At 38.9% G+C, this 15115-nt stretch overlaps 1 protein-coding gene across 3 annotated transcripts in view; it reads right to left on the bottom strand.

The window, feature by feature from the left end:
* Nucleotides 1-15115, bottom strand: part of LOC135480243 (neurogenic locus Notch protein-like) — a 74919-nt gene that overhangs the window by 31783 nt on the left and 28021 nt on the right. For all 3 annotated transcript variants that reach the window (XM_064760023.1, XM_064760024.1, XM_064760025.1), the window contains exons 3-9: nt 11744-11886; nt 11301-11435; nt 10817-11021; nt 10389-10522; nt 2428-2550; nt 847-1077; nt 258-413 (exon numbers count right to left, since the gene is read on the bottom strand). In XM_064760023.1, coding sequence (XP_064616093.1) covers nt 258-413; nt 847-1077; nt 2428-2550; nt 10389-10522; nt 10817-11021; nt 11301-11435; nt 11744-11886 — 1127 coding nt within the window. The remainder of the gene's footprint in view (nt 1-257; nt 414-846; nt 1078-2427; nt 2551-10388; nt 10523-10816; nt 11022-11300; nt 11436-11743; nt 11887-15115) is intronic.

Here is a 15115-nt window from a genome sequence, read left to right as displayed (position 1 = left end):
TGGAAAGTTTTGTGCTATTTCTATGGTTACATTGAATTAAAACAAAAAAAAAAGAAATAAATGAATTAAAGTATCTCGCATATATGAATATTAGGTGTTAGTGTATAAACTGGTTGTTATTAAAAATTAGTAAATGTAATTTAGTAATTAGTATGTAATTAGTAGGTAATTAGTAAATTTTTTAATGATCAAAATGCCTGACACAAATGGTTACAAAAGTCTGTTGTTAATACAGAGTTCCAAGACCACGGACTTACTTTCTTCACATTCGTTGATGTCCTGGGAACAGTCGCTTCCATACCAGCCTTTCTTACAGTTACAGATGGGCTGTCCATTCATTGGTGATGTCTGGCACAGCGCCCCTTCATTACACGGGTTACTCAAACACGCGTCCTCCAGGTGGCACCGCAAGCCTGGCAGGGAAAGCACATGCACCCTTAATGACTATCTCACAATAATAATCACACGATGATTTTAACTGAGAACTGTATTTCAATGATACAAAACGCCACCCTTAAGACAATGGTGGTAAGTAGAAGAGCTGGAGGAGCCTACAGATTGCTACTTATCTAACATACGAGTAGATGTAAAGTGGCAGGGATGGATTTGAACACTTGACCTTACAGGCTAAGAGCTAGTGCTGATGCCATGTGCTCATATACAATACCCTGTAAAGCAGTACCTATTCTTACATGCAGACCATGAATAAAATGAACACACATGTATCATAGAGTAACATCATCTTTCATAGTTTTAATCTATGTTACTTTTAATGATATTTAAATCACATCACAATTTTTTTTTCTTCCAATAAAATGACAAAAACCTAACGAATACAGCACTCACCAGTTTTTCCCCTGGGACATTCGCAATGGTAGGAGCCCACTCTATCATGGCAGGTGCCTCCGTTGTAACAGGGGCGTATTGCGCAATCGTCGATGTTCTCGCTGCAGTCTGCGCCTGACCACCCATTCACACAGATGCACATGTAACTGCCAGCCGAGTTCATGCACGTGGCACCATTTTTACATATATCAGATACCAGGCATTCGTCAACATCCTGTCTGCAAAATGGTCCTGAAGAATGGACAATAGTGAATATGTACCATTTAATCGTGAACGGTCTCTTGAGATCGCAGAAAGGGTTTTCTACCATGTTCAATATGGCTGAATATGTCTGAACATTTTCTGTGGAAACATGAGGAGGAAATACCCGAAAGAAAAAACAAATATTTTTTCTTCAACATATAAAAGTACATCTATATGAATTCAATACACTCAAAACTAGCCAAATGTTTTCTGTTTTACTCAGCGTCGCTCAAGAACCTAACCTACACACAGTTTGCATGAGCACCTATATTTAACCTTGAAGTATGTTAATGCAGAACGTGGGCCTCCGTGGCTCAGTTGGTTAGCATGCCAGCACAGCGTAATGACCCCTCTCCCTGATGCGGTCGCTGTGAGTTCAAGTCCAGCTCATGCTGGCTTCCTTTCTGACCGTACGTGGAAAGGTTTGCCAGCAACCTGCAGATAGCTGTGGATTTCGTCTGCCCATTTTCCTCCCACCATGACGCTGTTCGCCGGCGTATAAGCGAAATATTCTTGAGTACGACATAAAACACCAATGAAATAAAAATTGTGCTTAATGTAATAGGAACAGAACAAGCTTGTATGTGGTTTACTTTAATCAACTGTACAGGATTTTCCAAACTGCGTGTTTTCTCAAAACGGCTTCCTCTCAGCCGCATAGCAACATGTTCAAGTTCATATCCTCAAGCTGCCCGTGTCAAACACTCCCCCAAAAACTTGACGGAAAATGACACTTGAAACAAGGACAGCTGCATTCTTTTCCCACAAAACGTAGCCTACAGCTTAAGAGGTTCCAAACAAGACACCTAGTACATTTACAAATACAGAAATCATTCAATACCAACTGCACAGTGGTCACGATAAAACAAGAGTATCTTCCGACCCAGTGATTCACTGTAATGGTATGGAGGGCTCAGAAAGTGAGCGCCCCCTAACATGTGTGCGTTGAGGACTGCTCAGGACAGAAACAAAAGCATTGTTCAGTGTAACAAGTTTATCTACCTAATATACACTAACCTAAATCTTTTATTATTCACTTCCACATGTATCATAACAGTTTACCTTCTGTGTGTACACTGAACAATGTCTAAAAATCAAATACATGTAAAATAAACAATCCATTTTTTCTCTTGGAACACTGGCAGCACCATTCAACTGCACACATAATGGTTTCAAAATAACAATTACATTATTAGCCGTTACTTTTGTCAGCCTAAATTTGATAAACAAAATGTCACAAAGGTTACCAAGAAAACTTAAGAGCTACATGTAATTTTCTTAAATAAGAAGTCACTTACAAAGATTTCCTTATGAAAACAATAAACACCCGATGCTTACCTTTATGAGTGGGTGGGCATTTACAGGTGTATGATTGGACACCATCAATACAGGTGGAGCCATTGGCACACTGGTTGTTAATACAATCATCTATGTTCTTCTCACAGTTTGCTCCTGTAAAACCTGAAAGCAAACAGAAATGGAAATTGTTGGGAGAACAGAAAAAAAAACAACTTCACAAAAACTACCAGTATGCCTGATTATAATGACAGTTCAATACTGGTGTTCAAATGAGAAAACTGAGAAGGTTTCCTCCTTGTTTTTTTAGTACCTGTTCTTTATGTTTTATACATGTATGTACCTACCAAAACGATGTACCGTACACACTTCATCTTGTTTTTTCACCACCTATATAGTATATATACTGTATATAGTCCACTGTGGTCATAGCCATGTGTCAACCAACCACCAGCCATTTTGTGAACGGGCTATTATCAATGGGCAAAACGTTCATGGGCCGACAGAACCAGGAATCTGCTGTGTACACCTACAACTTACATACCTACAACTACGGAGTGTCTACTATATATAGCTGAAAAACCACGTTTACAGCAAAAATTAACACAGCTACCAGATGTTAGGCAGTTCTTTACACTGTAAACAAGATACCTGTAGGTCCATGGGATTTCATTTTCCACAGGCTCTTTTAGGGTTATGGTAGGTGTACAGGAGCATGGGGTTTCATTTTCCACAGGCTCTTTTAGGCCTATGGTAGGTGTACAGGAGCATGGGGTTTTATTTTCCACCGGTTCTTTTAGGCTTATGGTAGGTGCACAGGAGCGTGGGGTTTCATTTTCCACAGGCTCTTTTAGGCTTACGGTAGGTGTACAGGAGCATGGGGTTTTATTTTCCACCGGCTCTTTTAGGCTTATGGTAGGTGCACAGGAGCGTGGGGTTTCATTTTCCACAGGCTCTTTTAGGCCTATGGTAGGTGTACAGGAGCATGGGGTTTTATTTTCCACCGGCTCTTTTAGGCTTATAGTAGGTGCACAGGAGCGTGGGGTTTCATTTTCCACAGGCTCTTTTAGGCCTATGGTAGGTGTACAGGAGCATGGGGTTTTATTTTCCACCGGCTCTTTTAGGCTTATGGTAGGTGCACAGGAGCACCTGAAGTTTTACGCCTAGAAGTGAAGTAGTTCTGTGGACACAGATACATGCAGACTGACGGCCAGTCCCCTATCCAGGCACAAATATCATATGCTATAGCATAATACATCTTTAATGATGAGCATATGAAAACTACACTTTCGTGATAAAATTGTAAGTGAGAGATATTTTAACTAATCAAAAATGAGACGTCTTTCCATTAGTTACTAAAGCATTAAAGTGGAATTTCAAATGAAATAGCAATACACTGTGTCTCCACAGGCTGTTTCAAATTTTTCAGCCCAGCCCTAGCTGAATTGAATCCTACATGTAGACATTCGTGCATGATGTAGACAGACAAGTATTGAACATTGGGGACCTGCACATTCACTACAAGGGAAATTCTCAGATAATACGGACGTCTTGCCTAAAATGATCAATACATCGCCAAACATTTGACATCTCATCGTCAGAGTTATTTGTCTTTTTTCGGAGATAAGATGGCTTGAAATTTACTCACAAGTACAAGGTGTTTCCGCCATAGCCAAATAGTTTTGGTACAAGCCAGCGGAAAAAGCAAACTGATCAATGTTTCAGTTGGGAGTTTTCTGAGCATTTAACTCCAGTCTACAAAACATGGAGTAAGCAAAGGACCTGTTGCCTTGTGTACACACTAGGGATAGACCCCAGGCCCATCATACAGCCTCTTGCCAAACTGCCATGAAACAGAGCAAATATTAGGCGGGCAGATCTTCAAACGTAAAATCCACCAAAGCTCCTTTTCCTGAAATCTGCTGAAGAGTCAACAGTGGGATTGATAACTGCCTGGTTTTGTATATCTTGAAAGTAAGGCACAAACAATTTGTCCACAGCTAACGAGAGCGTATTCTTGTCAGACGCTGGGTTGCCATTCTTAAAACAAGCTCAGAAAAGGAGCTGTTATACAGAAACGGCATTCCAATTTGTATTTTTTAAGAAATGATCATTAGCGGAAAAAGATGGGAAAGCGGTAACAACTTGATGCTGTTACGCACAATCCTATATGTAGTTCATCTATGGCTTCATACACAGTATCCAGTATTTAACCTGTTGTTCCCATCCACCTTACTTCATATTTGTGAGAAGCTTAATTTTCAGGTATTGAAATCTAGAATATTTGAAAACTAATAAAAAAAAAAAACAGTTAAAAATAAAACAATAAACTGCATTGTCTGTGAGTGATTTGGATATTGCCTGATTATCCTTTCTCTCACGGTATTGGTATCTCCTTGTTAGTTTCAAAATCTGACTTGAAATGGTTAAAACTAATCAGAAAACCGCAATTTTGACTCAGTAACACCTCCAAACTGTTCACATGCTCATTTTGTGTAAACAAATCTAGTCAGTCAACACTGGTCGATTGGGAATGTTCCGACAAAAAAACACAAAAAATCACCAAGAACTATTTCACTGAATTCGTCACGTAAATGAGTGACTTAAGCTCTGGGTAAATTTATCTTTAACCACAACTGGTCATTTCTGGACGTTCGCTTTGAACAACTTACACAGGGTCACCATGGCAACCAGCACAGGTAAGAATCCACGATTGGCAAACAAATGTCCCCGTCGACATAGCACTTTCAGCCTGAGTAACACCTCCATTGGAATTCCCAGCAAATCCTCACGTATTTCCACACTGTTATAACATCACGTATCTATTATGCGCACCAAACACAAAGATAGACATCTTCCAAAGTGGTGATCACACAAGATTCAATACAAGCTGACTCACTGTTGATCAAACCAACCATCCATAAGTGTCTATCACTGAATAATGTTCCAGGTCTTAGACTGACCAAAATTCCCATGCAATCGAGGCTGATCCGTATCACTTGGATCGTGTTAAAAAGCCCTACTAAAACACATCCACACGTGTACACACAAATTAAAAAGATCCTGAAAGAAATGAATTTTGCCTCACGTAGGACGTCAATTTTAGAAGACAGAAATGTGGATTAAAGAAAGTTATCAAAAATAATTTCACAGCTTGTAATCTGAAACCATTAGTCAACTTCCTGGGGATAAATTCAGCGACCTTCTCTGAGGTCAACTGGGTGTCTTGTCTTCCCGCAAAGATTCAGTGGTGAAGATGATCTTCCTTAGTTCGTTTGTGATGTCCACTTTTCATGAGAAACTACTGGTCATGTCAGCACTTATGATTTATCCAGTATCCATTGCATCTCTTCTTAGTTCACTGCTGCCAGAAAAACTGACATCTCGTAAGTTGCCACAATTAAGGGCTCATCTCTCCAATATCCTCTAAAAGGTGAGAAAATCACCTTGCTTGTTCAGCAACTTTGATGCTAAGGCCATGTAAGTACAGGAGAGACAAGCAATTAACTGGGCGCTCGTCCGTGACCATGCCCCTCACATAACTATCCCCCAGCCTAAGGTTCCAGCTGTAATAGGTTAGAGATATACAGACTGTGTACAACTCCAGTATGAAAACTGTCCAAGCTATCACAGCTTTCAACCGCTGTGTGTCCACCCCCCTGTTTATCCAGAGCACTGCTCCACTAGCTTGTGGGGCTGAAACTGTAGTCCCACTTCCTCCGGACGTGCACTAGGCAGTTATTCCCATCCTTTCCCTTAGCTCAAAATCATGGTACTCTCTTAACTGCACAGGCCACTATATACATACACACTGGGAGGTTTCTGCGTTACATAGACTTGTACTCCACTGTAGGCCTTGTGCCCCTGTGCACAGTTGTAGAGAATACTGGGATGTAATGCTGACTCATTAAGCTAGGTTCTCATAACCACTGGCTGGGTATACATGTATAAACCGCTGGGTGTTCACATGGATAGCCTTACACTTACACACACTTGTTGCTTCTCCTCCTAAGGCTCAAAGCCTTTGCAGCACTATTAACATGCATTACTAATGTACACAAGCTCACAGCATGGATGCCATCCGATTCTGAAAGACTTGTTCGTGAAGTTATGTCACCACCCTCTTAGGGTTGATGACCTGCAGTCATATCTCCAGTCTGTATGTGTAGTTATACCCCTCACAATACTCCCTCTTCTACAGCAGTGTCTCGGCAACTTATTTACCCTTCTAGCTTTTAACAAACACAAAGCTACAGGCTAACCGGTCACCCGAGAGTGAGGAATTCCATCACTTCCAATGACCAAGCACGGAGTACGATTTAGTAAACGAGAGTCGATATTTCCCGAACAAGCTCCTACTACTGATCCCCCTCTGGGTTTGTATTGGTGAAAAACAAAAAAGTTTGCCAATAACAGCTCGAACTTCGCACAAGCTGGCAGACTCCTTCAGCAGACAGCAAAGAATGGCATGAGTTTCACGGCTCCAGACGTTCTCTAATTATCATCAGCCCTCAGTCAAAATATGACATAAAACACATGTTGTCTGTTCTCTCAGGTATGCCCACCTTTGCCAAATTGTTAATCCTCATGCCCCAGCTTCAACCTTTCTTAACTCGGCCAGAAAATGAAAAGGTATTCTATGTCCATAGCTAATAGGCTGCCACTTCTATTTGGACTCCACAGATGCAAATGTCTGAAATCTTGATACTTATTTTTTTTTCCTCCTGCACGTGGTAAGAAATGTAAAAAAAAAAACCCTGATAATCAGTCAGGTTGCCAGAATGGAACTGTGTCTGGGCGTAGTGATGAGCTAGCAACAAAGGTCTCTCTGAGATGTGCCAAGTTATTTCATAGAGACAACATACCATCTTATTTATCACATGGTAAAGGTAGTCAGACAAGGTTGCTGGTTGTGGCCTGGTTTGTTTCTTCAAATACGTGAATTCCAGACAGTCTTAGTCCAAACACATCTGATATCATAAAGAACAGCAAGGGCACAAGTTGAGCTCTTGACTGTTTAAATGCTGGATAACATGTCATTTGTAGTTTGTCACTATGATCTTAAAAGGTGTCAAACATGATTACTATAAACCGTTTGACACTGATCTACCTAAACTAAGACCTCCTCAGGTGTTAACTACATAGGAGCTAAGATGAACTTGGATGTGGGGTCACTTAAACTCCCTCTATATTGTAACAAGACAGGTGAGAGGTCTTGCTGAGGCTTACAGCCATGTTAAATCATGCACGTAATGACAATCCCTTATCCGGAGTTTAAGAATTACTTCTGTTTGCCCCAAAATTTTTGGTAAAAATTTCTTATTATAATCACCCTACTGTGGACGAGTCTGCGGAACTGAGAAAATATTTTCATCAAACAATGATCCTTTCAAACAAATATGGATTCAGTAATAAACATTATATAGCTGTTAATAAGACTTATGTAATATCTGTCCTTCTTCACCCTCACGGCAGTACAAAGTGTATTCACAATCCAGTTTGCATGAAACAAAACTCATGATGCTTGAAAAACAGTTTGATCTCACAAACTTGGATAAACGGTCCCTTTCTTGAAGCATAAGGCAGAATCAATACTTCCTGGGAGCAACCTCCAGCACGGTAAAACCTGTCTGACAAACAAGCTCAAGCAAAGTGAAGGCTTTCTTCAGAACTGAATCCATGAAAATGCTGCAAATCATTCCTGAAACTGTGGGTGTCCTAATTATATAATGTCCTCTTAGCGACCAATTTCCTCTTCGCAAATCACATTCACTGTGACTGTTAAAATGCACAGCGAGTACGGATGCGTCTTCTGTAGATTCTGTCATTGATGGCTAGTCCCTGACATCAGAAAGGAAGTGGTCGGCCCCCTGACAATTCAACCTGTTGCCCTAATCAATGAGGGTGTCCCAAACGGACCTGGCTTTCATCGCAGTTTAGCAGATTGTTTTTTCTTTTAGAATTCAGCCTTCGTCTGTCTTTCCTTCAGCACCTGTTTGCGTCTACCTTCTATCCCACTTTGAAATGCTGTATCCAACATACAACAGCCAACAGATCTGCCCCAAAGGTCTCGGTGTGAGACATTCCGTAAAAATGCATACATTCAACACAGGTAAAGACGATCAAATCTTAAGCAAACTCTCACTGAACCACAGAAAAAAAAACAAAACAGAAATTCGCCAAGACACTTATCGACAGAGAATTCAAGGCGGAGTCTGGCTCCTCTAACATAAGCCATGAACAACTGGGAGGGAAAAACCTTGCATTCTGATTTATATCATCTTTATGAGGAGGCTTACACATAAGGGGTCATGTCACAATACCCAACATGCAAATCTGCAAATCTACAGGTGTATCTGGTAAATGCGAGTGGTCCATAATCATGTACAAAACACTTGTGTGTATTCTAGTCGGCCAATTCTCTTCATTAGGCACAGATTATCAGCTCAAATCTAAACATAAGTATCTGTAGCTACCTGGAGTGCTTTGTAGGTATACACACTAGCATATTAAGATTGGAATGCACCCTCAGACCACAGATGAGTGGCTACATGTAAATCACTATACAGTTAAGGAAAAAAAAATTGAATTTTTCAAAGAATTAAAAAAGACAAAGTTAACCATGACTGTGTGGAGCATGCAGATTCAATATTAATGTTCTTTTTTTACTTCCTGTCCTTGTGCTGGTAAATATATTCACCCGAGAAAAAACATAACTCCAGTTTCCCTCGTAGTCTTTGATGTATTGATAGGTGTTCACAAGATTGTACAAGATGGCATGCAATATTAACATACTGATGACACTTAACTGGATTAACTTGATCTGACAAGCACACAGGTTTAAACTAAAATGCCTGTACACGCATACTGATGCTATCATACACTACATGTAAGTCTACTTTAATCACCTTTATTCAGTGTAACACTTGAAAGACAGCAACATTCATGAGAGGTAATTCCTCAATATTGAATGCTGTAAGATTGCTTTCAACATCTAGCATATTTCGAAATTACAAACAGATAGAATTTAAAAGTTATTCCTTATTGAATTATTATGAAAAAAAAAAATGCATCTTTAGAGTACACCTAATTTTAAACGCAGAGTAGATAGTTATTTGATTTGTGATTTACACGATACCTAAGAATATTTCACTCATACAACAGCATTTAGCATTATGGTGGGAGGAAACTGAGTTTGGGGGGAAACCTGCGACCATCCGTAAGTTGGTGGAAGACCTTCGCAGATACAACCAGAGAAGATGCCAGCATCAACTGGACTTGAACTCGCAGTCACCATATTGGTCCCTGGGAGTCTGTGCTGCTCTAAACACTTGGCCACAACACAGTGCAAAATAAGTGTATGTAAATATGGGGTGAATGTTGAAGCGTTCATGTTATGGTCCTGGGTGTTTGAGCTCATGTGACTACACACAGGGCTCCTGACTACAACTGCATCATGAGGAGGCTAGCATGATGTAGAGCAAAGTCTGCACAACAATTGAGCAATAACACTGATCATGTGACAATTAAGCCTAAATTATACAGACCCGTGTCAGTCATTTTCCTGTAATTACTACAACCATCAGTTTAACGAGCCAAAATTAGGTCTTGCCTACTAATGACTGTTTGGAGACCCTCGTGACTTACACGTTCCACTGTAGCTGCTCTACGAATGTAGCACTGCTGTCAACCTCTAAAGGATCACAGTGAGAGTATTTGCATGCTTTGATGCTGTATGCAGAAACTTTTAAAATGTGAGGAAAAACAAAAAATATGCCTTGCAACAAAATCAACTTGTGTAACATTAGTGATAACGTGATTTAACAGTTCAACCACTATTAACCAGTGCAAAAGTTAATGGATCTATACCAGAAATATCCTTTCTGGAACAAAACTGCCAAAATGGATGCCATAGCAGGGCATTGGTTTCACTGGTTTTCTAAAAACTGACTAATGTGACATGAAGATCGAGCTGATGCTCTCCTGAATGTTTTCCTACATACCTGCTGGACATTCACACACAGAGGACAAATCCCCTGTCTGTCGGCAGGTGCCCCCATTTTGACACGGACTCGGAGAACAAGGGATAAAAATGCTCTCACAGTACATCCCTCGATACTGTTTCGGACACATGCAACTGAAAATAAAGCGATAATATTTTTACACATCTAATGACTCCAGGAACAAATAAAGACAATCTCCACATTAACTATATTATGATCTAACACAAAACACAGTGAATCTTTTAATCACAACAAACATTGCTGTTGGGAGAAATGCAGATTCCATCTTAGATGATTTGTCCTATGGTCTAAAAAATTTCTAAAGTTATATCACAAATCCAAGCATCAGGTGAATAAACAGGGCTTCATTTTCTGATGCAGCAAAACTTCAACAAAAAAAAAAAGCAGAATATTTCATGTCAACTTACATAAAGGATCCATGCTTGTTTTTGCATGTTCCTCCATTTTGGCAGAGATTTGCATTTTCTGCACATTCGTTTATGTCTTGCATGCAAGTGGTGTCAGTGTAGCCCGGTGCACAAGTGCAGGTGTAGCCGTTGCGCAACGCAGTGCACGTTCCCCCGTTACGACATGGCTGTGACACACAGTAATCAACTAGTTCACAATGTTTACCTGTTTGCAAAAAAAGAACACAGTGAAGGTGACAACCTAAATAACAACTGAATTATCATCAATATAACATTTAATAAAACACATTCAAAGAGATTTTCAAGGCAGTGATAGATTATGTTTTTCTTAAAAACAAAGAAGATAAAGATGCAAAATAGAATTACAGTTTTTAGCACTGTTTTGAAACGTGAAGTATTTTCCTCACACAATCTACATAAGGAAAAAAAATGGTTGACTAAACATAAGTTCTTTTTTTCTTGCTTGAGGATTTTGTTAATTTACCTCTTGATCCTGCTGGACATATACAAGAATAGTTTGATAGCACTCCTTCATTCTGGCATGTCCCCCCATTTTCGCAGGGGTTGTAGAAGCAAGCACTATTCGAATCACGAATTTCACAGAGAGTCCCCTCGTAACCTAAAAAATTGGAGATCATTTATGAGTTATTTACCGCTGTATTATCAGTATGTTAAGTGATATTTTATGACTGATCCTTCAAGAAAACCTTCACATGTAGTAACAGTGGTTCACTATATACTGAAATCTAATGTAAACTTGCATCTATGCATGATTAACGACTTCAGATTTAAACTAAAAATGACTTCTGCTGAAGTCATAAAAGCAATAAGATTGATGAAGTCACAGAACACTTCAAGAATCACCCAAGGGAAACAACTTTTCTTAAACTACACTCAAGAGGTGCTGCAAGTGTGCTGCAAACTTACCCACGGTGCAGAGGCACTGAGCAGTTGGGCTCTGACCATTGCTCTGTTTCACCACACAAGTTCCTCTGTTCATACACAGGCTAGCTGAGGGCCGGCAGGGATTGTCATATTCACAGTACTGACCCAGGAAATTCTCTCCACAGCTGAATTGAGAAGAAAAAAGAACCTCCCATTAATTTCCAAGCTCAGTAGGGAAAAATGACAGAAATCAAACACCATTTCAAAATTCCAACTCTTAGTGGGAAATGGATATTGATAAACAGAATCGGTTGAAATCTGAAATAATTCATATATAACTGTATGTACATCGATATTTTGTGAAGTGTATGCTGAATTTACCAGGCTGTTAATCACAAACATCAATATGCCATGTGCATAAAATGTATGTTCCGCAAAACAGCCAATGTCATTTTTAAATACAATCTTCAATCAAATTGAGGCATAACATGGTTTTGTTTTCTACATTTTTGAACATACTGTTGTTACACTTCCAAAATTGGTACTTTTAATTATGGCTACTTAGTTTTTAATGTATAGAATATATAACAGGACATTTATAAGTACATGGCATTTCCTTTCACGTTTGTGTAATAATTTTATGTTATTTTTAACTTTTAAAAACTTTTGAGTCATGAAATACACAAACAGTATTCATAGCCTAATTAACCATGTGAGACAAAAGCCTAAACAGACGAAAGACCCCCGTATAACAACCATCTTTGTTCTGTACCAGCCATTAATGAAATACCCTTTAAACAAAGACTGCAACATTCGTGAGCGTATGGTCACATCCAAACAACTAATGCACAATCATCAAAGGAAATAAAAGGGACGACTGGCTAATTGAGCTTTTGTTATTATTTGATGTCTGCAGACTGCCTGAGCTATTAATTAGATCATGGGTCTTCTGTAAGGCAAATGTGTAAAGAGAACTTGTCTTTTCAGCTTGGCTTTAAAACACTCTCTCCTCATCTTTCCCACAACATTTTAATTGACCTTTCACTAAAACAATTTAACACCATTAGTACAGGTATTACGAAGACAAAGCAGCTTTAGTTTTCCTCATGCGAACAAACAAATGGAAAACTCTCCCTTGCTTGTGGCCATTTGAATAACCCCAACCCTTGTTCTGGTCCAAAAATTAATTACATCCAAGTTTTCAATAAAATCCCCAACACAAAGAAACATTTTTAATTTTTGGGGATATTTTAAAAATGCTGAATGAGAACAAGACTCTGAACTGTTCACATGTTTGTTATAGAAATCAACACACAAGGTAATTCAGCCACACAAATGTCTCGTTCATGAATCATTTCATAGGAACATTTTCTTGGAGTTTTGAGAATCAAGCACCAAGTATTATCTCATGGGTTAAGTCCCCCTGACTCTATTCATCGTGGTTGACCTGTGACATGGATTTATCCAGGATTCACAATCACATTCTACCATTCCCCTCAAGTTGAAACTTGATCCACCCAATAAGTGTGGATTAAATTTCAGCAATTTTTAAAAATTTTTGCACCATGAACTACTGGATTTTACATTATGAACTCATTGCAGTTTTGTGTGGATATATATAGTAATGCGAAAGTCACACTACGTTGGTGGTAACACATGAAATTCACTGACATTTCACCCACTGCTACAATCAGTATTGTATTTAAAAAAAAAAAAAAAGATAAACTACAAAAAAAAAAAAAAAAACGATAAACAAATACAAACTTACACCCAGATGTCTAGTAATTCTTTGATATTTAAGAAGACGTGGAAAAGTATGTTTAAAGTCCACGAGGTTGACATGTACAGTATCTACATTGATATCATGTTATCAGATGAAATGTGTATTGCGTGAAGACAATAACCTCCTTCTTAACACTACTCCCTAAATCTGTGCCGTGTCAACTCACACTACAAATCTGGTATGGTAAGTCATTAAGGCTTCACATAATCGTGCTATGCATTCTATCCACACAGCCTACCCAAAATACACTGCTTGAGTCTTACAAAAGAGATAATCTTATGCCCAACACACATGCACCTATATAAAAATGTTCACGGAAATAAAATTGTACCTGTGCTTTATGAAGATAACAATATACGTATACAAACAGGTTTTGTTCTTACTGTCCGCATCAAGCTGAAACAAGCCCTATATAGCCGCAGGAGAAACAATTAGTGCTAACATACATGTACATGTAGTTTGAAAATACATCAGAAAACAATGTGTCAAGCATTTACTGTACATGCAGTTTTTTTTGAAGTTTTGAAGTAGATTTCAAGGCTACATGTAAGGTTGGGATCTCATGACCTTTCACTTTTAAATGTGATCCTGGAAAAGTTCTTGATGCACTCATAATATCACACTGTATCACAATGACATCTTCAGATAAAGCATTTCTAACAGCCTCTGCTGGATCATGAGGCCTGCGGAGGTGACAAGATCATTTAACATGCATCAAAACCAGTTTTCAGCCGTAAGCATCAAATTCAGTAGTGATTCATCACTCTAGTGAGATTTTCCCACAAAACAGAATAAGCTCTAAGGCAAAAATCTCACACACCTTACAGGTAAAATTACCTAGGTAGGTGTTCACCTGACACAGTTCACAGGTAAACACTGTACCCTAAGGTCTTAGGTGTTACTCTAGTTACAAATAATAGACCGGTTTGTTACTTTTAGCTTAGTATAGAGGCGATGTGAATTCTATACCCTTGGGAAACATTTAGAGAGCGCAAACTTGTCCTCATTTCATAAGGCAACGTCTGAGAGTTGCACGAATGCTTAATTCACACAAAGCTCCTATGTTACATTCAGGTGATGTGTCAACAACAATTGCATCATACAAATCTTTGCATATGACTATTTTTGAAGATCTACATGTATGCTTCCTGGAAGTCAAGAAACAGAGACTTAAGCTTTTCTACACTAATGGAAATTATGGAACTCTAAAAATGTATGCATGTGTCCAATATAAAGATGTAATAGATCAAATACTCTGTTACACAGGTGTTAACTTCCAGGTACTCTGTTACACTGGTGTTAACTTCCATCTAAAAGTAACAGTTAATGAAGTCCCATCCACCACAGCTGTGCATATAGGTGTTGGTTTATTTGTTGACTTATTTGAATTATTCAAATAAACTGAACTTCAGTTTCTGTGGAAAACATGAACATCGAAAATTCCATCCTTCCATATTTATGATGTACAATGTACATGTAGTCTCAACTCAAATTAACAACTTATTGCCTGTTTGTCTAAAAGTTCCGGCCAAAAGTGTACTTTTGCACAACAAATTCTCTATTAGGTACGTGTATATTTAGGCTAATACTCATTTAATGTCACATGGATACAACAAAACCGCGAACATGTG

This window comes from Liolophura sinensis, chromosome 13 (assembly GCF_032854445.1).
Source record: "Liolophura sinensis isolate JHLJ2023 chromosome 13, CUHK_Ljap_v2, whole genome shotgun sequence".
In the NCBI taxonomy this organism is placed as follows: Eukaryota; Metazoa; Mollusca; class Polyplacophora; order Chitonida; family Chitonidae; genus Liolophura; species Liolophura sinensis.
Note: the sequence above shows the minus strand (reverse complement) of the source record. Positions and strands in the feature narration are given on the sequence as shown.